Source organism: Melanerpes formicivorus, unplaced genomic scaffold (genome assembly GCF_026170545.1).
Source record: "Melanerpes formicivorus ecotype bairdi unplaced genomic scaffold, bMelFor1.0.p_v2 SCAF_5, whole genome shotgun sequence".
NCBI classification, from domain to species: domain Eukaryota; kingdom Metazoa; phylum Chordata; class Aves; order Piciformes; family Picidae; genus Melanerpes; species Melanerpes formicivorus.
Genome location: NW_027142357.1, coordinates 27,684,390 through 27,710,910, shown reverse-complemented (window position 1 = coordinate 27,710,910; position 26,521 = coordinate 27,684,390). Strand labels below are relative to the sequence as shown.

The window sequence follows — 26,521 nt, the reverse complement described above, 5'->3', positions numbered from 1 at the left end:
TTCTGTCTGAATATCCTTCCTTGATCTCCAGTATGGGAAATGTGCTCATTTTTATTATTTGCCATATAAATATATGTGATCAAAACATTGTCAGTGCTTTTTATCTCTGCTGAAGAAGTAGGATTTTTGACAAACTCCTTGCAGAAAGCATCTGCTTTCCTTAAATTTTATCTGGCAGAAATCTAGAAGGTATATACCTAATTTACTCTCTATCTGTAATGAACTTGCTGGCATTTTTGCTTTGGTTTGGTTACAAGAAAAGTGGAGACAGGAAAACTGACAGAACCTCCTAGCCTGGAAAACCTGTTGTATTTTGTATTTCTTCTTTTCCCCTAGATGTCTCATTTGTGGTAGGGGAAGGTCATTGTTCCTGTTGCATAAAAGAGGACTGAAACATAGAAAGAAATTAACTATTTTACAGTTATCCAGAGAGTTTGAGGTACATTTGTGTTGTGCTTCTGTATCATCTAAATATGGTTTGGATGCTTTCATCACAAGAGCTTCTTCTCTCTGTGAACATACCTTATTGTTATTAAAACAAAACAAAACAACAAAAAACAACCTAGTAGTAGATTAAGTGCAAAGTATGGAAGAAATAACTCTGTGTACACAGGGATGGATTCTGAATTTGCTAGTCTTTCTCAATAATGCTTCTGCAAAGCTTTCTAAAAGCATCGATAATCAGGGAAAATAATAATAATTAAAAAAATCTGTGCTGTTATATTAGGAACATATAGGAAGCAGATGAAAAAAAGTCATCATTTTTTTACAGTTCAGTGACATAAATCCATATCACACATCCTGTGAAAGAAAAAAATAGTAGACAGAAACATGAATGGGTTTCGTATGCTCGAAGCCTAAGCAAATGAAAAATGTGGTGAAGGGAACTATTAGAGGAAGGTATGGAGATCATACATGTCATAGAGTAAGCAAATGGAGATTGATTCCTCTTCATTACATATGAGCCAAAGGACAGCTAAATTATTAGATAGTACGATTTGGGAGTTTTTTGTTCTATTTTTTCTAGTGCAATTAATAATTCAGCTTGAAACTTAACTACCACAGGCCATCAATGACACCGGTGTATCAACAGAAAGTGAATACACAGGCTGGAAAAAGCCCTAATACTGTCTCATAGACTCAGAAGGTGTAATTAAATGGGAAGGTTTAGTTCATTGAATTGTTGAATGATTTGAGTTGGAAGGGACTTTTAAAAGTCATCTAGTCCAACCCATCCACAGTGATCAGGGACATCTTTAACTAGATCAGGATAGTGAGAGCCTCCTTCAACCTGACCTTGAATGCTTCCAGGGATGGGGCTTCTACCAGCTCTCTCGGCAACATTTGCCAGTGTTTCACTATCCTCACTGTAAAAAATATCTTCCTTTTATCTAGTTCAAATCAACCCTTTCTTAGTTTAAAACCATGACCCATTGCTCTGTTGCAACAGACCCTACTAAAAAAATGTCTGTCCCCATCTTTCTTAAAGGGCCCCTTTAAATACTGAAAAGCCACAAGAAGGTCTGCCTAGAACCCTTTTTTCTCCAGGCTGAATAACCCCAACCTGCTCTGCATTTTTTCACAAGAAAGGTGTTCCAGCCCTCTGATTATTTTTGTAACCCTCCTCTGGATCCAATCCAACAGGTTCATATTCTTGTACCTTGGACTCTAGAACTGGACATAGTACTTCAGGTGAGGTCTCACTAGGTAGGAGTAGAGCACCAAGAATCACTTTCCTCAATCTCCTGGCCAGAAAGTTAGTAGTTACAGCTGGTAACTCAGGCAGCCATGAGACAAAGATTATTGCACAATAGGAATGAGTTCCAGGACAACCTTTTGCCTTCCCACAATTCCCTGGGTATCTATTCACCCTTGAAGGCAGAGGTGAGCTCCTGGGCTAAATGAAGCTTTACAGTTCTTTTTGTATACAGTTCAAGAAGCAGTAACCTCTTTATACCCAAAATGTGTTCAGTCTGAAGAATTTGGAGGTGTAATGGAAAATCTGGGGAAATGACTCATTTAGTGCTTTTAAGAGTATAGAGGTGCAGTGAGCTAATGACTTCTGGGAATTACAGATGTCATTGCCTTGAGTCTGTGAAGGTTGAATTCAAAGAAAGAACTGGATCATCAGAAATGAGCAGCATCATTGCATTTAGAGTTGTTCCTTAATGTTCACTTACATTTGTTTAATTTTTTGTTCTCTTTTTTTTTCCTGTGTAATTAAACACATAGGGATCTTGGTTTGTAGCCAGTTATTAGCTGGGGCAGGCAGATTAACGCCAGCTTTCCTACATACTGATATCTGGTCATAGGCATCCAATATGTGATGAGGATATGGGAGGAATCAACACTGCAAGTTAATGTATTGTGTCTGTGGTTCCAGTGACTTGGCTGCATCCTGTCAATTTTAACAGCCCACTGCCAAATAAAAATTCTGCAGTAACTAGAAAATTGTCATTTTGTGTGTTGAGGGGGAATTGGACAATGTACAAGGAGGGAGAGAGAAGTAAGGGAAGGGAATTTTTGCAGGGAGAAAAATAGAAGAAGAATGTATTAAAAAATGTGAAGCCAGTTTTCAGCATGGCAGGAAATTTAGCAGTAAAGTGTCACAGAATATGCACTAATACCAGAGTAGATAAATGTATTTATTCATTGTCTAGAGAAGTGTCTGAAAAATCAAGGTGACAAAAATTGTAGGTGACATGCTATTATTTGAGTTGGTCAGGAAGAGGGAAGAGTATGTACTGTGCTTTAGAAGGACTTTTCATGAAGGCTGTTTATTTCTAGTAAAAGTAAAATATGTTGTTGAAATAGAGGGTCATCAGGAACAGTAATATACCTAATTAAAGGCATAGAATGATATTTGTTCAAAGAGAGGTTAGAAAGAAATAATCCAGGGCTATTTAGGTTGGGATGACCCAAAGCGAATGGGCCTTATTAACAGAAGGCAACATTCATTTGCATAGTTTTTACAACGGGAGTAGAGAGACAGTTCAATGACAGAGAAAGGCAACAAACTCAAAAATAGATTAAAAATAAAGACAGCACCTTATTAACATAATGTTTTCTTCACCTTGCGTACCCATTATACACAAAACAAAGTAAACTCTTAAAGAAAAATTCATCAGTTTTAAGAAACAATGAGGAAACCACATAAAATATGCATGTGTGTGAGGGAAGTGAACTAGATTTGTGACTAAACCATGATGGTATATTGCTGGATGTTCTGAGAGGCAGCATGAGTTTTTGTGTGGGCTCATTCAGGGATTATTAATTTGGGATGATTGCATTCAGCACTGTAACAACATAGCTAGACTCTTCAGAGGATCCTGCACAGGAATGTGAATTAGCTCTGCTTGTTTTACCAGGATTCTCCTGTCATCTATAGTACTCTACACCCACACTGTTTTGCATAAAGTACAGAGACAATGTATCTTAGCATGCTTTGGAGGAATGAACAACCACCAGCAGTGGAAAAGAAATTTTCCTTGTAGGCTGATTGTTTGCTAATTAGCCCAACTGAACTAATCTCTTCCCTCTGAAGTGACTGATAGCAATCAATACAGAAAACATCTAATGGACCCTCTGAACCTCTGGTCTGACAACCTTTCTATCATTGTGAAGCTTATTCTTTTTCTCTTGTTGCTTAGAAATCTATTGATCTGTCTAGAGTACTATTTAAATGCTAATAATCATATTCCCCAAAGCCTATAGACATGCAAGCTACATCCATGTACTCTTTATGCTGTCCTGTATGAAAAGTATGTGTTAGTAACCTTTCCTCATGGCCTTCAGAGTAAATTTTACACTTGATACCTGAAAGATTTGCTTACTTGAGTCATTCTGTCACTGTATTTCTTTACCAATGCTTTTTTACTATATGAGAATAGAATAGAATAGAATAGAATAGAATAGAATAGAATAGAATAGAATAGAATAGAATAGAATAGAATAGAATAGAATAGAATAGAATAGAATAGTATTAACCAGGTTGGAAAAGACCTTCGGGATCATCAAGTCCAACTCATCACCCAACACCATCTAATCAACTAAACCATGGCACCAACTGCCTCATCCAGTCTTAAACACCTCTGGTAATGGTGACTCCACCACCTCCCTGGGCAGCCCACTCCAATGGCCAGTCACTCTTTCTGTGATGAACTTCTTCCTAACATCCAGCCCTCCCCTGGTGCAGCTTGAGATTCTGTCCTCTTGTTCTGCTGGTAGGTGCCTGGGAGAAGAGACCAACACCCACCTGCCTACAACCTCTCTTCAGGTAGTCGTAGACAGCAAGCTATCAAATCAACAATGCTTAGAAACTGCCATGACTAGATCAATGGTTCATTTTATCTTTGCCAGATATTCACCAGTTCTCAAATAGTTTGTCATTTTCTGTTTGTTAGTTGTTTTTTTTGTTTTGTTTTGTTTTGTTTTCTTCCCTTTTTGTTTTCCAGCTATACAGATTGGGGAAAATGAATCCCTATCCAAGGTCTTACTGCTAGTGCAAGATCTGGTTTTGAAACTACCATAATGAAAAATTCATTAACGAACAAAAAGATATCTGTCTTTGCTGCAGATCATCTCTGTTTTGCAGTATCCTCTCAAAATGCAAATATTGCCTGCTTTCCTGATGCACGAAATGTAAAGCTCTATTTTCTCCAACTCAGAAAACTGTATACAAATTGTGTTTAAATCTCAAAGTAAGGGATTCTAAGAAGATGTGAAGGAGATTGCCCAAGTTATATTTGCAATTTTTTGTAAATTGCTTCTAGCCTTTTGTTTTTTTCAGTCAGCTAACAATGATGTTTTGGTTTTGCATATAGGGCATATTCCATGGTATGTAAAAAGGGTTGAATTCAGGAGTATGCAAGTTTTATTTGTAGCTGAAGTATCTAAGTACTTTAAGTGTCTGAATAGTCCCTCTTACAGAATACTATTTGATCAGCTATTTGAGGACAATGCTATAGAGGTACAGCTTTACTCACTTCACTGGGAACAAGGAGCAGATGAGCAACAAAGAGATGGGACTACAAAACAGAACTGGCTGGACCTGAGTCCTTGTGGTAAGGACCTCCACCCCAGGACACTGTTGTCCACAAGAGCACATTGCTGGCTCACAAATTTGTTGTCTGCCAGCACTCCCAGGTCCTTCTATGCAGAGCTGCTCTCCAGAAGGTCCCCACTCACCTGTATTGCTGCAGGGGGTTGTTCCTCCCCTGGTGCAGGACTCTACACTTGCCCTTGTTGAATTTCATGAAGTTCTCCTCTGCCTGGCCAGGTCTCACTAAATGGTAGCACAGCCTGCTGGGGTGTCAGCCACTCCTCCCAGTTCTGTATCACCAGCAATCTTGCTCAGAGTAGATTGTCCTTTCATCCAGTCATTGATTGATATGTTGAAGACAGGACCCAGCTCTCCAAGTAAGTCCCTCCATACAACCTTTTTGTGTCCGTTGGGGTCATAGAATGGCTTCGGTTGGAAGAGACCTTAGAAACCATCTACTCCAATCTCCCTGGGTTGCTCAAGGAGTCACCATCACTGGAGGTGTTTAGGAAGAGACTTGATGGGGTGCTTGGCACCATGGTTTAGTTGATTAGATGGTGTTGGATGATAGGTTGGACTCGATGATCTCAAAGGTCTCTTCCAACCTGGTCTATTCTATTCTATTCTATTCTATTCTATTCTATTCTATTCTATTCTATTCTATTCTATTCTATTCTATTCTATTCTATTCTATTCTATTCTATTCTATTCTATTCCATTCCATTCCATTCCATTCCATTCCATTCCATTCCATTCCATTAATTCATAGAATCATAGAATGATCCAGGCCAGAAGGCACCTCCAAAGGTCATCCAGTCTGACATCCCACAGGCAGCAGGGACATCCCCAACTAGATCATGCTGCCCAGGGCCTCATCGAGCCTCACCTTGAATATCTCCTGGGAAGGGGCCTCAAACACCCCCCTGGGCAACCTATTCCAGTGTTCCACCACCCTCATTCATGCCATTATGTCTTCATGCACTTTTTCATGATGTCTTAGTACTTCATTATAATGCCCAAGAGCCCCTCTTAGAACTTAAACTTCAAAGAATGAAAGCACAGAATTTGAGGGCAGTCCCTAATCAAAAAAAAAAGAAAATAAAAAAGGGAAAATATTCCTCCCAAAAGCCAGATTTGAGAAGAAGTCAATGGATACAGGAATATAAAGTGATGGAATGAGAGGCAACCTGGAAGAAATACAAATAGGAAATGGAGAAAGGCTCTTCAGCCTTAGAAACAAAAATGACAATGAGTGAAGAAAGGTTCACTGTACAAAGAGGGAGAGAGGAACATAATCCAGAGAAGGACAACAAAGCTGGGGAGGGGTTTGGAGCACAGCTCTACAAGGAGTGGCTGAGGGAGCTGGGGGCGTTTAGCCTGGAGGGGTGAAGGGGAGATCTTATTGCTATCTACAACTACCTGAAGGGAGGTTGTAGCCAGGTGGGAGTTGGTCTCTTCTCCCAGATAATCAGTGACAGAACAAGAGGACACAGCTCAAGCTGCACCAGGAGAGGTTTAGGCTGGATGTTAGGAAGAAATTCTTCCCAGAAAGAGAGACTGGCCATTGGAATGGGCTGCCCGGGGAGGTGGTGGAGTCACCATCATTGGAGGTGTTTAAAAAGAGACTAGATGAGGCACTTAGTGCCATAGTTCAGTTGATTAGATGGTTTTGGGTGATAGGTTGGACTTAATGATCTCGAAGGCCTTTTCCAACCTAGTTAATTCTGTATTCTGTATAATGTGTCCAAAATAATCATGGAGCTAGTGGCATTACTGCCCATAGTGTTCACTTTCCCTTTGTTTCCACGCATGAATCTCAGTTCTTTTCCTTATGCAACATATGAATCAATATCGCCATAAGAAATTGTCTCCATTTACTTTGAAGAATTCACCACGTGCCTCAGCCCTTGTCACATTTCCCATGGACATGGCAGACTTTCATGTGAAAAATGGTGGACTGCTGCTGGTTAGGCTGAGACAATAACAGAGAGAAGGAGGAAAAGGAGGTTGTCTTGCCCTTAATTCTTGTTTTATCACCTGCCACTACATAACTGTGGAACAAAAACTTAAATGGTGAAACTCCCTGAGATTTTGATAAAGATCTAGATAAGATTTTATAGCTCTGAACTTCCTAAAGAAGTTGTTTTTGGAGTGTCTTTCTTGTTTGTTGTTTGACTTTCCTTTTTTTTTTTTTTTAATACAGCCTGCTCTCTGTAGTTGTGAGGGACTCTGTACTTGTGAGGGACTTAATCACTGGAGAAAACAACAAATGAGAATCCTTTACAAATTATTTACTACTGTTTAGATTAAAGACAGCCTTTAAAGATTTACAATTTATCCCCTCAATCATTGCAGGTCCTCTGGCACTGTAGTCCTGACAGTTTATGCATTTCTGGTTTGAATTTTCATTAAGTATTTCAGAACTTCATAAAATGAAAACATGTTAGTGTTTATATTATGTCAAAAGCATTGAGCTGTCAGCAGCTGCCTTGCTTTTTACAGCAAAATTGTTGTCTTTCTTATGAGCACCACAGGAGAAGTGCTGCAGGCCTTCTTCACTGTCACAGTTGCAGGAGGACCCCACAAGGAAGATTTAGTACAGAAGAATGTAACAGTAGATACTGTCCTTTAGCCTTTATCTTTCAACCAAGGGCTTCTGCAGCTTAATCACTTTCCTGTCACATTTTCAGTGCTCAGAAGTTAGTGGCAAGATGAATGAGACAAGTCAGAGAGGACTTCCCTATTGTCACAAATCTGAGCATAGTGGAGAAGTCTCCATTTTGTACTAGGAAGTAGTACAGTGACTGTTGCTTCAATTTTTCTTAGTGTTTGCTGTGGATACTCTGTATTAGAGGAAGTGAGGAGAATGGAGTATCATCATGAAGTAGGCTGGCAGGATAGCACCTTGCCAGGTCTGGACTTCAGCACAACATGGAGGATGAGGGTGCAAAGTGTGCAGACAAAAAGTCTTGTTCCCATCCATCAGAACTGTCTGGCATGGTCATTCTTCTGACTAAGATGCCTCGAACTGTGGGCTCAAAGCAATCAAGCTTCCTGCCTGGGGTGTAAAAGAGTTGGGAACCTAGCTCTTCCCTCTCTGCCAGGGCAGGGGCAGCATGTCTGTAGACCTGGGGGCATGATGCCTTCCTGGTGCTGGCTGCTGACTGTCAGGAGGGATTTACAGATGGGGAATGGTTCCTGGCTTGAGCATTCTGGAAGAATGCACACCTGCAGGTGTAGTCTGCCAGGACCATTGGAGAGTGAGCTGGATGCAGGACTGGGGAGATGGGAACTGGATGATGAGCACAAAATGAACTCCTAAAGGAAACACTGTTGGGTCTTCCAGCAGACAGAAAAACCCAGTAGATTAAAAAATAATAATTTAAAAAATGGGTGGGTTTTACAGGATGCTCAGAAAACACCTCCTTGGAGGCAATGAGTTAAAGCTGTTTGTGATGAGAAATTGCCTCTTCATATTCTTTGCAGGATGTATGTTAGAGTGACTGTCTTAACCACTACAGCTTAAAACAGTGTAGTGTTCAAGGAGGAGAGTCTGTCTTTTCTGTGGTTACTCTTGAGGTTATAGGTACAGCTTTCAGGACAACATTTGGCATTCAATGCAGAGCACCATGAAACAAATGCATCATATGAGCTCTCAGAGCAATTTTTCTCTCTCTCACGTAGCATTTACCATATGTTTGGCTTGTTGGCAATTTAATCAGTCTGAATAATCTTGTTTTGTGACAAACCTTCTAAATCACAAAGGAGTGATGCAATTTGTATGGGTGAAATATGTTCCACAAAGATATTTCAAATTGAAGAATAAAAATGAGAATTAGGCAATATAGAACTCATTGAAAACCAGTTTTGCAGCTGCTCTAATTTCCCACAATTTAATTTGTGTGCCATCAAAAGCAACTTGGAGGCTCCCAGCAAGATGATAGAACTATGGGTGAGGCCAAATGGAGGGTCTAAAGTATGCTGAATGCATTGCAGTCCCATGCTGTAAAAACATCTCTTAGGACCAAATACAGGCAGCATAATATCTTACTAAATTGGACCATTAAATAAAACTGTGAGATCATAAAGCTGTAGCATTACCCTGAAATTAAGGCATTGTCACCTTTAAATTATGGAACAATTTAATAAGCATTTAGGAAATCTGCTTTTCAAGGCTGCATTTAACTATTCCAGGTTGTGCAGTAGATGATGTGGCTGCACTCCCCTACTGGGTATTGAATGACTTTTAGCTTGTGTGGTTTGAAATGTTACCAAGCTGAGAAAGTAATAAAATAATAAAGTGGAATAATAGAAGGTATAAATAAACAGTGACCTTTGCCTGGAGAAGAGCTTTTTCATTCTCATCACACATTCACAAATACAGGGAGAGTTCATTAAATTGAGCAAACAAGAAAATAAAATACAGGGTGGACAGATGTAAAAAGATAATGATAACTTCTTTGTTCAATTAAAGGAAAAGACCTGAGTTAAAGGAAAAGAGCTTTATCTGACTAGTTTCACAGTTCCAGGATGTGGAAATGGCTAGAAGGATCTAGTTTCACTCAATTTGGGATGCATCAATGATTACAGTGTCACTGCTTAAAAATATAATGAAAACAAACCAGAATATTTTGTCTTAAAAAGCAATAAAGTGAGAAAATTAAATTCTCATGTTGTGAAAGAGGAACAGTATTTGAAGCCCCATTTGCAGAAGCCATAGGCATAATGCATGCAGAGGTATGCCTCTGCAAAAGCATATGCAAGTCCTGGAGCTTAGTTGCAGGCAGGTGCCACACTGCTTTCTAGCTGTAGTGATCTGTGTGCATGTCCAGAATGCAGCTGCATTTCTTACATAGGTCCTGAAGCACACTGGAAATGCAAGCTCACAGATTGTTATCAGTAAACTTCAGAGTACACGCTGATCAAACTGTCAGGCTGTAATTCTTTGACCCGATTCTGAGGCAGGCAGCTATATTCTGGGAGCATTTCCAGCTAAACTTCTGCATGTGAATTTTAGAAAAGAGTATGATCTTTTTCCAAATTCTGACAGGCTTGAGGTAGAGAAAATAGTGCTTTAATAAAGCCCAAGAGTTGACCCGAATGGTAAAGGTCTCCAGAAGAAAGACTGGAATTATTTTTGTGTAGTTTTCTAATCTATAGAAGCAGGTACACGTGGTCGTGTTCTTGTCTTGGAATGGTTGAAGATTTACTGCCCTCCAGCTGTTAATTACTTTTCCCTCAGTTGAGATGCAGGAGGCAGCAGTGTCAGCTCTTCCACTCTGTCTGAAACTAAAATCTCATATTTTTTTTTTAGGCTCATTTGCCACATGTAAACAAAGATATCCTTTTGGAAGAACTTGTTCTGCTTATTTTACTGTGATGTGAACATAATCCCTTCCTCTTGAAACAAGTTTTGTGTGACTTTGTGCATGTTTCATAGGGCCTCTCTAGACCTCACATCCCTCTTTCTTGAATGGAAGTACCTGGAAATGGGAAAAAGCATAGCTGAGGTAGTTGAATACATCTCTCTTCCTTTTCCTTCTGTAACATTGCTGTCAGCAGCTCTTCAGGTCTTGCATCTTCCCTCCAACAACCCCGTGGCCAGCTACAGACTTGGGGATGTGTGGTTGGAAAGCTGCAACTCTGAGAGGGGCCTGGGGGTTTTCTGGCTGACAGTTGATTAAATATGAGTCATCAGTGAGCTCAGGTGGCCAAGAAAGCATATGGCATCCTGGCTTGTATTAGAAATGCTGTGGCCAGCAGGGAAACAGAGAGGTGATCATCCCCCTGTACTCAGCAGTGGTGAGGCCACACCTTGAGTATTCAGTTCTGGGCCCCTCACTATACAAAAGACGCTGAGGTGCTGGAGCATGTGGTCTACAAGGAGCATCTGAGTGAGCTGGGGTTGTTCAGTCTGAAGAAGAGGAGGCTGAGGGGAGATCTCGTTGCTCTCTACAACTACCTGAAGGGACACTGGAGCAAGGAGGGAGCCAGTCTCTTCTTCTTGGTGACAAGCAACAGGACTAAAAAAAATGGTTTCAAGCAGCACCAGGGGAGGTTCAGGCTGGATGCTAGGAAATACTTCTTCAGAGAGAGGGTTATTAAACCTTTGAATGCTCTGCCCAGGGCAGTGGTGGAGTCACCGTCCCTGGAGGTGTTTAAGCGGCATGTGAACTTGGCACTTAGGGACATGGTTTAGTGTTGACCCTTCAGTGCTGGGTCAAAAGTTGCACTGGATGGCCTTCAAGGTCTATTCCAATCAGACATTTTCTGCGATTCTGTGATCTTTCATGGTTTTGGTCATCCTTTTAATCTGAAGACTTCCTTTCAGACTCCCAAGTTTTTTAAGTCTTTTTCTTTGTTCTGTTTTGGGATAAAAAAAATAAAATATATAGCAGACAATGTGGTTTTCTTTGCTCTTTCTATGTCAACTGTGCACAGGGAAAAGAAGCAAACTTTTGAATGATGGCAGCTTTTGCTGTCCCAGAGGTATGCTTGCTGGTGGCAGTGACTCCCCTTTTGTTAGATCAGTGAGCCAAAGGTATGGGGTTTTTTGTGAAGCTGTACTGATGCTTACTTTCACTTCAAAGATGCAGCAAAGAGAGACTTGTCGAAATGACCAGCAAACCGCAGATCTCATCTGCAAAAGTAGTATACCTAACAGATCAGATGTATAGATTAGGAGATATCTGTAATATAACTCTGGAATTCTTCGCTTCCTCTTTGATGTACTTGCTAAATCGCAATTACAGTGAGTACAGAAAGTCATTTGTTTTGGTTTGACTTTCCCTTCACAAACTAGAGGATGGAAAAAATCTGAAGTTAGATTCCTATTTCTAAAGGATCCCGTGAAGAAAACCAGTACTTGAATGTCAAAATTCAGATCTCAGAGGGACAGCTGAGTGCAGCTGTAATGATAAGAAGGCCATTGAAAATTAATGAACAATCACAGAGGAAAATAAGAGAAAGATATGTTGCATTGTCCAGCAATGTGGACAACAATGAGAGCTTGACATTAATGGTATGTTCACTGGTACCTTGTCCAAACTAATTTTAGAGGTCAATTAATTACCTTTCAGACAATTCTTTAGAAGACTGTTTTGTCTTATGCTACTTTTAATAGTTTTTTCCTAGTAATCCATTGTTGCTTCCAAATTGCTAGATCTTGATGCTTTTGGCTTTTCAGACACCTACATAGGACTTTTCCTGGTGTAGAAGTACACAGGCTGGAAATTACTCTGAAACTCTACCATTAGGGTGTTGTCCTTCCCAAGCAACACTGTAGTCATTACTGTGAGTGTAGGTTTTATTGCAACTAAAATAAATAATACTAAATAAATAATGAATATAAATAAAATAATAATAAATAAATAATAATAATAAATACTCAAAATAGTATGCTAATAACTCTGGGTGGGGAGGAGCTTATGCCTGCCCACCTGAAATTTCGGAAATGAGTTCATCACATTGTCTCTTGGTTTTACATCTTGCTTATAGTGTCAGCAACTTGATGTTCACCTTTTCAGTAAGGGCAGGAATTCAAATTCTACTCACTTCATTGAGAGTAAAGTTAGCTCACCTTCAACTGTCTGAAAAATCCACTCTGTTCATGTCAGTCTTTGAGAGACTGAAAGGAAAAAACGAGAGAAACTCTGGATGATAAGAATCACTACTTTCAGATATACAAGATGTGTGTTATGAAGTCTTTGAATTATATTGTTCTGGAAGCAATATATGCAGGATTGTGCAGGGTATTGTGCTACAGTGTTGCCTGTGATAACAGCCACTAGGGCAAGTTTTACAAGCAATACATTTGTAATATTTATTGTGATTTTAATCTAACTTTTTTGTATCACACACTGCAGCAGTGTTTCTTTGGGCTCCAACTCAAAACATCCACAGGAAGCATCCTGATCTCAGTAAGAAACACAGAATTACAGATCTATGAGCTCAAGGTTTCTGTCTGCCATGATAGAAATTATGAGAACGTTGTGAGTGAATGTATGATTTGCCAAGCTTACTGTCCTTACAATTAATGTCATACATTACTAGAAGAGTCATTTCTCCCTAACTTGTGGCCAGGTCTTGAAACAGACCTCTTTAAGTAGTCTCCAGATGGTGGTTGTGATTCGCCTGTCATCTGACTTCCTCCGTAACAAAAATATACTAAATTACCGGAGTGTCTTTGCACAGATAGCTCATTTAGGATTTTTATATTCCTATGAAAGTTCTACTAGAAGTATTCTGTGGGATATTTCTAGCTGAACAGAAAACACTTCAACTCCAGTGCACTGCCGTATCCATAAAACCTACTGGGCTTGTCATGTCTGTATTGGAGAGCAACTGGAAACCTCATGTTCTGCAAAAATGCAGACAAAGTAATCTGGTAAAATTACCTAAATACTCAAATGTATGTTTTTTTAAGATGGGTTTAGAAAAGAGTCACTTCAGCATTATCTAGGGTTTCGCTGCTGAAGCATATATAACAAAACAGAAATCTCTTGTCTAGATCTTGCCACTTCCTCTGTAACTGTCCTTAAATTTCTGCAAGACTGAAGTCTTCCTCATACAATGATTAAAATTTGCTTCCTCACGTGTTTACCCTGTCAATATCTTGTATCCTCCCTGGGCAAGTAGAGTCTTTGATAAAGAGGAATTTTACTGGTTGTGACTCTTAATAACATTGTGGAACGTGTGCAGAGCTTATTCCTGTTAATCCTCATTAAACAGTTTGCATTTTATTGTGGGTCAGCTTGGCAGATTGGCTTTTCAGGCTGTCCTTGTTATCTTGCCCATTGCCATCTCACCCCAACCAGCTGGGAAACAGCCTCCCTGCTAAGGTAATTGCTTCTAATTGTGATGTTCTCGTTATCATGCCAAGCCGGTCATGAGATGGGTTATTACAGTGCAGGTTGTGCTTAGGCCTAGATGCTGATTTCTGTCACCAGTGAAATCCCTTTCTCTGTTAGTAAACGCAATGAAGGAAATCAGAATGGGTTCCTCATGGTGCAAAAGCATCAACATTTACAGTTAACTTCAGATGCTGAGTCATACGTTGTTCTATACAATCATCCAAGCAAGGCATCATTCAACTTACACAGAAAAATCTGGGAACAGAGTAAAATGAGTGATCTGACTTCCAGCTAGCATGTAAGAACACACTCTCAGCTTTCTGATAAGAGATTGTGGCTTCTGCTTGTGGTGAGTTTGTGCAAGCTCATGAGCCACAGTTGTCTACTACCATTTCATGTTATAACAGAGTGGGCTGTGCTCTCAAATTCAGCTATGTTTGCAAAAGATGAATGTTACTCCATGAGCTGTATTATTATGTCTTGTCTCTCAGGGCCAAAACCAGCTGAAAGGTACCTAATTTTTTTCACATACGTGGCAATAGAAGATACTGAATATATCCCATTGTTCCTGGGAAGCTTGTCATTTCTCTCTTGCTCAGCAGTAGTGTTTTCTTGAGCTTGTTCAGGGAGAAACACCTCTGGGGGCTACACTGACCTCTAATATTTCTTCATCACAGAGCGAACATTTTGGAGACCAGAGTCCTGCTGATGCTCTTTCCAATGCAGTAAAGCTTTATATGACAGTTGGGTTGGTTTGGGGTTTTTTGTTCCCTGCTTGTAAGTTTTTTGCTGTTAACTTTCCATTCATTTCTTTTTCATTTAACAGAAGATAAAATCTGGACTACAGTGCAGCACAACAATACAAGGCTAACTAGAGCCCAAGCAGCTGATCTGGAGAAGCCCTACGCCATGTCCTTTAACTACAACAGCAGTGCAGAGCAGCTTGAAGCCGTGATAAACAGTGCAGAGTACTGTGAGCAGGAGGCGGCCTACCACTGCAAAAAGTCACGTCTGCTGAATACTCCGAGTAAGTGCAATGATCCCAAATCTTTCCTTGTTAGCTTTTGTTGATTATACAGCAGGTACAGGCTGCACTGTGACTAAAGGGGGGAGGAGGGTGGGGGGGGGGAGAAAAAAGGAAAAAAAAATGCAAACCCAACAAATAAATAATAGCAATACAGAATAGAGTTAAGTGTCTTTTACAGAGGTGCCTTCTCTGAGAAGCTGCTAGGGGTTTCCCCTGCATCTGGCAGAACCAGTGTCAGCTGGCTCCAAGACAGCTGCTCCAGACCCACTGTTGGCTGAGGCTGAGCCCATCAGTAATGGTTGTAGGGCCTCTGGGATAATATATTTAAGAATGGGGGGGGGAAAGGTAAATCAGCAATTGAAGCCAAAGAGCAAGGTAAGAATATGTGAGAGAAACCACTCTGCGGACACCAAGGTCAGTGAAGAAAGAGAGGGAGAAGGTGCTTCAAGTGCTAGAGCAGAGATTCTCTTGGAGCCCATGTCACCAAGACTATTCTCCTGCAGCCCATGGAGGACTCCATGCCAGAGCAGGTGGATACCCAAAGGAAGCTGTAACCCAGCTGGATGGCTGTGCTTCCATCTTGAGGAGACGAGCCCACTCTGGTGGGGGTCCCAATGTGAACCCATGGGAGAGCCATGCTAGATCAGTCTATTCCTGAAGGACTGCACTCTGTGGAAGGGACCCACACTGGAGCATTTTGGAGAAGTTCATGGAGCTAGAGAGAAAGGGAGTCCAGGAAGAAGGAAAGGGATGGGGGAAGTTGTTTTAGGATTAATTTTAATTTTCTTGTTCCCCTAATCTGATGTGATTGGCAATAAGTTAGTTTGTCCCCAAGTCAAGTGATTCCTCCCTGTCCTTGTCTCAAGCCATTAGCCTGTCGTCGTATTTTCCTTCCCCTCTACCATTGAGAAGGGGGAGTGATAAAACAGACGGGTGTCCAGACAGGGTCAACCCACCACAGCCTTCTTGGATACAAAGGTGCAGTGACTGCCCACTGATGTAAGGTCTGCAAGGCAGTTTCTAGTCTGTAAGATTGTGAGCTTGCTTACACAAGGACCTGGGTGCACATGGTGAATGATGCAGAAGGACGGATTCAAGTCCAGTGTGTAATGCTAGGGGATTTAATTTTGGCTGAGCAGCCAGTCATGCTCAGTATATAAAGTGGGGAGCTGGGGGAGGGAGGCTGATACAGCAGCTGGGCAGTTATCTGGTGGTTTGGCATGGGCAGCAAAGCATCAGCAGTGTTGAGTGAGTGTGTCCCATTTTATATTACTCTTTTTAGATATTACTTTTTTGCTATTGTTGTTATTCCTTTATTAATTAATTCTTTTTATTGCTCTATCAAACTCTTCTTATCTCAGCCTGCAGGGGTTTGCATTCTGTTCTCAGCTCCTCCTTTCCATCCTACTGGGGTTGGGGGTGGGGGGGGGGGGACAGGGGTGGGCAGTCATGTGAGCAGCCACATGAGCAGCCACATGGTGCTCAGCTGCAGCTGCGCCTAAAACCACCTCACCAGCCAAGAGCTGCTTCTATTGCTAATAATTTTTTTAAAGAATTAAATGTAGAGCACAAAAGGAAAACAAAATGCAGAACATAACTGCTCATGTGGAGGGGGAGATAATGGCTTAAAAATACTTTCAGTGTTGCTGTCTTCTGTGCCCCACTCCACCGGATGCGTTAATTAGCGATAATGGCACACTAATTATTTCCAAAATGTTTTGTTTGTAAGGAGGAAGGCCACAGTATTAGAGCAGGTCTGCATGTGTTTAGTTTTGCATGTTACTGTGAGTACTTGGTCATGCATATGCAGAAAGGTACACTGAGTGGATTTTGAGATACCTCTTGTTTACAGTGCCTTCTGTAAAGCTAGGGACACTTTTTAAGGATCCAAACAAACAAGAAAAGAATTACCCAAAACAAAGAAAAAAAAATTAAAAACCCCCAAAACCCCAGGGAAAACAAACAAACAAAAAAAAAACAACCCAAAACCAACAACAACCAAACAAACAAGCCACCACAAAACCAAAATTCTGGCAGTAACAATCTCATTTAAATTGACCATATATAAACTATCTTGCTTCAGGACTAAAGCAGAATGACTAAGATGATTCCTAGCAGGCAACTCCTTCAGCATTTCATCAAAGTTGTGACTCACTCCTCAAGGGAAAGAATGACAGGGGACAGTGTCCAGCAGCCCAGCTTCACTCTTCCAGCTGCTGCAGTGCCACTGTGCTCCTGACAGTTGAGCACAACACAACTGTGCAATTTGTAACTCTTTAGTAAAGCTTCAACTGATAAATCATTAAAATAACATATATATACCTAAATAGAAAGCAGAGAGATACCTAAATATAGAATAAACCAGGTTGGAAGAGACCTTCAAGATCATCATGTCCAACCCATCAACCAATCCAACCCACCTAAACAACTAAACCATGGCACCAAGCACCCCATCAAGTCTCCTGCTGAAGACCTCCAATGATGGTGACTCCACCACCTCCCCGGGCAGCCCATTCCAATGGGCAATCACTGTCTCTGTACAGAACTTCTTCCTAACATCCAACCTAAACTGGCAGGCATCATAATTTTTTCCCCTCTTATTTTAATTCCTTTTGTATGCTTTTTAATTGTAGTTTTAATTTTTCATCCTGAGCATTCTCAATAGCCTCAGGCTATTTAAGTTTGTCAATAGACAGGGCATACTCAAAAATAAATCATATGTGTTCTTGAAATTGTAGAATCATTGAACTGTTCTGATTGGAAAAGACCTCTAAGATCACATCCAACCACCAAATGACAAGATATGGGTACCAATTTGTTCTGAGCTGACTAGTAATAGTTTTTAAATTATAGACATTTTTCTCACAAAGCCTTAAATTGTTCTGTTAATTGATATTATTGAACTGCTGCTATATTTTAATCTAGAGACCCAGCAGTACTGATAGGTGTCTTAAAGCTCTGAGATTTAAAGAATTTTCATTCCTAAACTTGAAGAGGAGCTACAAGTGTGAATAAACCCTAGGGCATTTTGCTGGCCTAAGTGCAGAAGTCCTGTGTGGTTTATGTCCAGACATGACTGGAAGGAGTATGATTTGGGACCAGAGCAACAGAACAAAAATCACAGCTCTTGGGTTTTCTTTCTTGATTTGGCCTAGATTTTAGGATGCCTGAAGCATTATGTTCTCCTGCTGTTGCCAGAATATGGTAATTTGTAATTACAGTTAATGAACCACACTGCAGACCTTTCAGAAGTGAGTATACGATGTATGTGTATTGATGGCAATGCTGCATTCATAGACCACTGCATGACCTAATTCAGCCTGCTGAATACCACTACTCATTAATACCCCAAAAACTGAGCCCCAGTGATGTGTGTTTGATAGAAAGGCATCTCCCAGAGGTATATCTGATCTTGACAGAACTATAAAAGTTCTCCTTCCTGCAAGAAATCTAATCAATTTCACAGGAACATTCAGGTTGGAAAAGACCCTCAGGATCACCAAGTCCAACTGATAATCCTACTCTACAAGGTTCACCCCTAAACCATATCCCCAAGCACTAGGTCTAAACAACCTTTAAACACATCCAGGGTGGGTGACTCAACCACCTCCCTGGGCAGCACATTCTGTGAATTTTTTTTTCCTAACATCAGTCTAAAAATCCCAGAGCACCTGAGCTCTGTTGGAGTCTCCTCCCACCCCAGGTGTGGCCACTTTGTCCTCCCCTCCCACTCCCCTTTTAAATACCCCTCAGGAAAGGCAGAAGCCCCAAGCTGAGCCCATCTGGGCTGAGGGATCCTCCTCTCATCACTGGTGAGTCCCCATGGTGCACACTGGGTGATGGTGGTGGTGGTGACCAAAAAAAGGCCGGGGGGCCTGGTGGCCCCCCGGTTAGGTAGGGCAATGATTGATGATTATTCCGGTATCATCCACGGGTGCTGGCTGGGCCTCCTTGTTCAGGCTCAGCTCCTTTGTGTGGTGTCTTGAATGGTTAAGGGTCTTGCCCCAGGCTCTGGGATGGGTGCAAAAATGGTGGTGGTGGAGCAGAAGCTGTTCAGGCAGGGAGGGAGGATGGTGAGGGAGGAGCAGGAGCTGCTTGGGGTAGGTGAAGGGTAGTGGCACAAATCCAGGCTGGGTGCAGAGTGGTCTGAGAGAAGCCCTGAAATAGAAGAGAATGAACCAGGTTGGAAGAGACAATAGAATAGAATAAACCAGGTTGGAAGAGACCTTCAAGATCACCGCATCCAACCTATTATCCAACCCACCTAGTCAACTAACCCATGCAACCAAGCACCCTATCAAGTCTTCTCCTAAACACCGCCAATGATGGTGACTCCACCACCTCCCTGGGCAGCCCATTCCAATGGGCAATCACTCTCTCTATGAAGAATTTCTTCCTAACCTCCAGCCTAAACCTCCCCTGGTGCAGCTTGAGACTGTGTCCTCTTGTTCTGGTGCTGGTTGCCTGGGAGAAGAGACCAACTCTCACCTGGCTACAACCTCCCTTCAGGTAGTTGTAGACAGCAAGAAGGTCTGCCCTGAGTCTCCTCTTCTCCAGGCTAAGCAACCCCAGCCTCAGTCTCTCCTCATTAGGCTTGTTTTCCAAGCCCCTCACCAGCTTTGTTGCCCTTCTCTGGACTCATTCCAGCAAGTCAACATCTTTGCTAAACTGAGGGTCCCAGAACTGGACACAGGACTCAAGGCGTGGCCTAACCAGTGCAGCGTACAGGGGCAGAATGTCCTCTCTGCTCCTGCTGGTCACACTGTTCCTGATGCAGGCCAGGATGCCATTGGCCCTCTTGGCTGCCTGGGCACATTGCAGGCTCATGTTCAGCCTACCATTGACCAGTATCCCCAGGTCCTTCTCTGCCTGGCCGCTCTCCAGTCACTCTGACCCCAGCCTGTAGCACTGCATGGGGTTATTGTGGCCAATGTGCAGAACCTGGCACTTGGATGTGTTAAATCTCATGCCGTTGGACTCTGCCCATTTCTGAAGTTCCTCTCATTTTGGACTTTTTTTTTTTTTTCCTGAGGCGGTGGAACACATAATTAAAGTAGCTGGTAGCACCAACACCTAAAATCCTTGTCTTCGGTATCTAAACACTATCATGTTTCACAGACAAGCAATAAAAAGTTTTCTCTTTCATTCTGTATGTATGTTACTTTCCAGCCAAGATGCATGTTGTTATGTAGTAATTTGGAGTTTACACCTCTTACATGCAGGGATAAAAGACCATGTGCCTGGGCAATGGGACAAGCACAGCACTTCATGCTATCTCAGCCAGAAACCAAAGAAGGCTCTTGGCTTGCATAAAATTGTTCCAATCTCTTGCCCTGAAGACACAGGCTCATCCCCAGCGGGTGTGATTCAATGCAGTCTCCTCATTGAGTTACTTGGATTTACATCTACAATGTGTCAGACATGCAATCTGGCAGTTGGCAAAGAAGTTTACTCATCTCCACCTCCTGCTGTCTGGAACAGCCTTATCAGTCCTCACTGTCATACTACAGCTTAGCTGCAAGCATGTCTTTGAAAACTAAAATTAAATTGCTCTGAACTGCGTTTTTGTACATCTCTGCCATCAGATTTTCAGGAGGTCTGTGAACATCAAAATAGATGTTTGTTCATCAAAGGTTTTCTCATGATGTTGGGAAATGAAACTTATAATTTATGACCAGGCATTGCATGTCTCTTGTGACTTCTCCATGCCTATTGCACAGACTCACATAGCCAGAGCAAATCTGACACTGGGCATTGATTAGGAAAATCATCCACATCCTTAGCAAAACATTGCTCATTTTAGCCCTGTCTCATCCTTAGAAGCACAGACCAAGACAAGCTAGGAGGATGGATTGGAGTGAGCAGGATTCTTGGACTACCTCTAAATATGCTGTCTGTGTTCTGGGAATCAGAAATTTCAGTCCTTGGGTCTCTGATTGCTTTTCTCTGTGCAGTATCTCACATAATACCTAGGAAAAGGATATGTCTACAAGGACAAATGCATATGTGTACACACATGTTTATTGAAGCTGTTAACACACAAGGTGTTTGAAGGTGTGAAAACACTTTATTAATTGCAGAAAACCTTAACTCTGACTGAATTTGCTGATTTTTCTGGAGGCGGTGGGTGTATTCAAAGGCTTAGCATTTGGGAAGCTGCCTCACATCTACCATATCAAGGACTTAGCACAGTGACGACTGTATCGGTGGCAGGGATAGCTTACTTTACAATACTCGGCTGACAGTCTGTCAAGTTCATAGCACATTTGTGTAGGCAGGGACTGAGAAAAGATCAGTCCTAGAGAAAAATCAAAGATACAGGAATGTCTTTAGGTGGTATTTTTTTTCCTGCCTTCTTCCTTATTTTTCTCTTTCTAGTAGAACTCCCACACCATGTAACCTCAAGCTTTGATTTGAAACGTCCATCCTAAACTATGCACATCTTCCCTGAACTTTCTGCTTGTCCCTCTTAAGATCTGTCAAGTCCCAGTATCATATGACTTGCCCCTAGATTTCCACCTCTTTTTCTCCCCTCTGCCTCCCGGCTAGACCTGTATCTCGGTGCTGAGCTGCACCACATGCTGTCTCCAGGTCTGTGGCCCTAATTCTAGACAGCTGTTTGCCCTAATCTGTGAACCACTGCACTTGTATTCTGTATGTCTATTATTGGAGGGGAAGATGTACTGCTACCTCACAGCAGAGAGCATGTCCTGAGTTTAGACTTCAGTTTTGACTTAATTCTGCTGCTCAGACAGTTCAGTGGTATTTTATCTATGCCTTGTATATTGCTAGAGCTCTCTGTTTATGCAGGCTCCTTGTTTAGTTCCAGATGAGACCTCCCATGATGTCAGAGCATAAGATGCTAAAAAATGTCCTGTAAGGTGCTGCCCCTAATAGTGGCTGCTTGAGAGATGCAGCTCAGAGTGAGTGCAGAAGTCTGGATGTCTTAAGTATGTTGAAGGGTACAGTCATTTAAGATGGAAAAGGCCATTAAGATCATTAAGTCTAACCATTAACCTAACACTACCAAATCTGCTGGGAAACCATGTCGCTAAGCACCAAGTCTCCATGTCTTTTAAATGCCTTCAGGGATGATGATTCAGCCACTTCCCTGGGCAGCCTCTTCTAGGGCTTGACAACCCTTTCATGTAAGAAATTGTTTCTAATGCCCAACCTGTGTATAGAATTACTTCTTTTTTTTTTTTCTTCTTTTAATGCGTTTTAAACTAATGTTTTCTCCAGTGCACTGAATTCTGATGTTGTACAATACAGTCAGTCACAGTTCTGCACTCATCCACTACTTTTCTAGTCCTTTTAGTTGCCCTTCATGAGCCTTCCCTAGCTCTAGTATTTTACTTTTTTTCAGATGTGACCCACAGTGTTTGAAGAATGGTTTGCACCAAGGTTTCCTATAGTGGAGACACCACTTTTTACATCAGTATAAGTATTTATGGAGAAAGGAGTATGAAAACTGCTGCACTGCTTTACATAGATATACCATGAGGTGATATAAAATAGCCCATAACAAGCAGACATTTACCACTGGGGTTTTGCTCACTATTATTTTATGCCTTTCAAATATAATTTTCATTTTATCATTCCAGGTACTTCAAGTTGTTATTGCATTACCAGGTGACTATTTGTGACTGTACAAAATAACATAGAACAGGGCAACCTGCCCTCAAAAAGTGGTTCATACTGAAGGGAGTTATGGATAGGTGGCAGTTACAGGTTGTATGTTATAATTATTATTGGGTAATTAGGATTCCTTTCTTGAGAATGATTGACTTGCCATTTGTGTTTCCACCACTATGCTTTGACTCTGCCCTCCAAAGTGGCAGAGCTGACATCTTCTCACAAGCACAGTTTTAGATACCTTGTGCTGTATTTTGAGACTTTTGAACAGAGTTCACTATAGTAATTCAGCATGTCCCCTTATTTATTGGGGGAGGGATTTAAAGGCCTTTTTATTTTTTAACAATGTTGCATTGTTAGTAGCGTGCAGTTGATTAAAATGCAGATGGTCAAAGCAGAATTAAAAAACTGCTGCATGGAAGAGGTAACTTGGCATTAAGCATGCATGCATCTGTGAGTGATAGAAATATCATTAGCCCAGTTTTTGACCCCTTACATCTCTTGCCATATATGATCCTTCCTGATTGGCAGTGAGCTAAAGTGTGCTACAGCTGCCAAGGAATGAATTGCAGCTGCTTGTGTTACTTCTTCTCTAATCCCCTTGTGCTTCTCTGCAATCACAATGCAGCCAAAAGCCTAAGTGATGGGAAGAAATCCATACTAGGTATCTTCTAACCCATTAGGAGGAAAACATGCTCCCTCCTTGAATCCCTCTGCAAGAGTGGACAGGATGTATGCATAATTCTGGAGTCTCCTGGGATTATTTCAGTGAATACCTGTGAGCACCATTACCTGTGTTTTCTGCAGACAAAATATGTCAGGTGATTTTAAAACATTTCTCAAAAAAAGTGGGAATTGGTAGAGTAGTGAGGAAGCAGCCTGCATAAGTGCTTCCTGTTTGCTTCTGTGGAATATGTCCTTCAGATTTCTATCACTGAATATTTCTCTTGTTTGTTTTTTATTGGTTGTTTTGGTTTTTTTTAATGTGCTTTTTTTTGTTGATCGGTTGTTGGTTTGGGTTTTTTTTTTGTTTGTTTGGTGTGTGTGTGGTTTGGCTTCTTTTTTTCCTTGCTTGCATGATTTTGTTTTATTTATTAACAACAAAAAAAAAAGTCTAAGCAGCAATTATGGATTGCACTATTTTATTATTTTTTTTTTAGAGGCCCATTACAATTTACCTAGGAAACAAATTTGTCATTCCAAACTGAATATAGCTGCTGTGTTTTACTGACTCAGAAAGTACCTCTTCTTAATGCAAGGAAGCTTTTACCAGGGGTGTTAATTAAGACACACAGGACAGGTAAACGAAATGTAGACCTAGACAACAGATCTTGAGCTTGGAATCAGGAAGTCATTGCATGAACTGTTATTGGTGGTGCTGTAAGGAAGTCAGCGCTGTGGGCTGTTGCTGCAAGACGTGTACTTAACCTCTGTAATCCAGTAAATTGGGACTTCTGTTTCCAAAGAACCTCTGATCTAGGGTAAAGTTAATGGTATCTTGCTGAAGCAAACTTGTCTTAATGCTACCTCTGATTTAAGAGACCTAGTCCCCCAAGCTATTCATACACACGGTTCCAAGGCAAAAGTGACAGTTTTGTTCCTTTTATTTATTTTCAGGACTTGGAATATTGCCAACAATATATAAACAATGGCAGTCAGAAACAAACTGTTAATCTGTGGTTGGTTATATTCATTCTATAACTGTATTAGATATAACAGTAACCTGTCCACCACTCGAGGAAAAAAGTAGTACTGTTGCCTGAGTGAAAAAGTGTGCATTCTCCCTCATTAAAGCCACAGTGGGGAGTGTGTTCTCATCACACTTCCATTTGTCTGGTTCATTTGGCTGTCCTACTTTGAGCATCCTGGGCTTCATTAGACTCAAACTGTCTTACTAACATTAAACTAATTTCTCAGCCAAACCTGGGGCAGTGAAGAGAGTGATGTTTTCTGATTTTGAAAAATAGAAGATGTAAATCATAGCAGTGAAAGAGTTCTCAGCTAACTACTCTTCTACCAAGATGCTACATGAGTGAAGCAGTAGTAATTTGCATTTCTATTCACATTACCCTTGAGGACAGCAAAGCATTTTGGTCTGCAGTCTATAATTTTTTATGTGTGTTTTGAGTTCATCTGACTCTTGCTTTCAATCTCAGGAAAAAAAAAAAATACATGGAAAACAAGGCACTCGCTGAAAATCAGATGGGATGAAGAAAGTTAATAAGCTAAAGCCCATACGCTGTTTTTGCTTTAATTATTTGACCTGTTCAGGATGATACAGGTGTTAAGAGGCTATATGCAAAATGGAAAAATAGCATAATTTAATTATATCATGTATTTGGGGTAAAAGAAAACATAAGCCTATGGCAAAATAAGTCTAGTTATTAATCTTCATAGATTGCATTAGACTAAGATTCATTGCTTGTAAACCTCAAGTCCAGGAATTTTACCCCCATTACTGTGTAACGATAGCCTGTGGGAAATACATGTTCTGCTTTTGAAAGTGTGAGTCCAGAGCATCTATTAGAGGTTCAGTGAAGGCCGTATTTTCAGATTGCTTTGTGCTTGGTGTTCAAAGAGTAACAAGACATGAGCCTTCTTTAAGAGCATTTAGTTCAGTGTTTTGCTTATGTGAACAATCTGATATTAAGCTATAAAAGTAGCTCTTCTAAATGCCTGTTGTTCTCTTGTGTAAAAAAAATATATATTTTAAAAATAGAGAGCAATAAAGTATGCTTGGAGAAAATGTCTTCACACCTTTTGGGGGGGAAAAAATAAATCTGTATTTTTCGCCTCCCAGAAGAAGCATCTGTAAAAGTAATTCATAATTATTTACCCCTGTCCAACTCAGATCAATTTGTAGAGGATCAGATCTGACTGAGACTTGACAAGTAGCTAGAAAGATGTGGTGACCTGAAAGGAAACAACCCTTTTAAAACTTGATTTACAGAAAATTATTTCATATCTGCTGGGCCAGAAAGATTGAGAGCAAAAATGAAAAAAGCTTTTGAGCCTGAATTTGCTCCAAGTCACTTTCCTAGAAGGAAGGCTCAGACTTCAATGGGGACTGATTTAGCCAAGGGGCGTGCTCTTGCCTGAGCTGTCCAGGACTCAAAGCAACATCCAGAGCCTTCTTTGCTCTCAAAACCAAAATTCAAAAGTCCTAGAAAGAGTTATCCTTCTTCTTGTTTTGTTTTTGGTTTTTTGTTTTTGTTTTTTTTTTTTCCTAAAACATTAGAAGCATTTAGATTAACTAATTAATCTAAGCAGTCCTCCTCAAAAGGCAATTTTCTTACCTTGTTTTGCAGAGAGGAAAATTGAGACCTCAGTGGTACTGATGACAATTTCAACTGTAACTGGAGCAGGCCATTAGATTTATTTGAAAGTACCACCCTAAAAATAATGACCAAGTTTGTGTAGCCATGACAAAGAACTGTAAGAGTGGTTCCTCGCAGATTAACTCCCCTGAAGTCTTACATTCTAGGTATGAAATTTGTGTAGGCACCTCTAGCCTGTCTTATGTACATACCTGTATCTTCTCGTGGAAGAATTAATGTGTCATCCCTTAGAGGTACATGTGATTTTTGTAGTGAGCTGGTTAACACAGTTCCTGTGATCTGACAAGGAATGTGTGATTCTGTATATTTTTATAGGCCTAGCAAGAGAGGTAAGGGTATATTTGGGTGGGGTATAGTGGTATGTTTGGTATATTCACGCAAATAAGGGAAAAAAAAAAAAAGATATGATTCTATATTCTAGCCTAGGAATGCTATCATCAGTCTCAAATATCAATAAAGCATCCAGACAACTTCTTTTTTTTGTCTCCCAGACAGTATTTGGATTTTGCTTTGCTTTACTTTTTGTTTCTAAAAGGGAGAAATGTGAGAACCCCAAGCCTATCTCTTTATCAGATACTAGGATACCATGTGGACAACCTAATTTTTCTTGTTCACAGGCGTTTTGAGG

At 40.9% G+C, this 26,521-nt stretch overlaps 1 protein-coding gene across 1 annotated transcript in view; it reads left to right on the top strand.

Moving 5' to 3' along the window:
- CNTNAP5 (contactin associated protein family member 5) overlaps nucleotides 1-26,521 on the top strand; it is a 303,624-nt gene that overhangs the window by 202,139 nt on the left and 74,964 nt on the right. Inside the window, exon 13 of the mRNA XM_068138943.1 lies at nucleotides 14,720-14,920. Within this exon, the coding sequence (XP_067995044.1) occupies nucleotides 14,720-14,920 (201 nt within the window). The remainder of the gene's footprint in view (nucleotides 1-14,719; nucleotides 14,921-26,521) is intronic.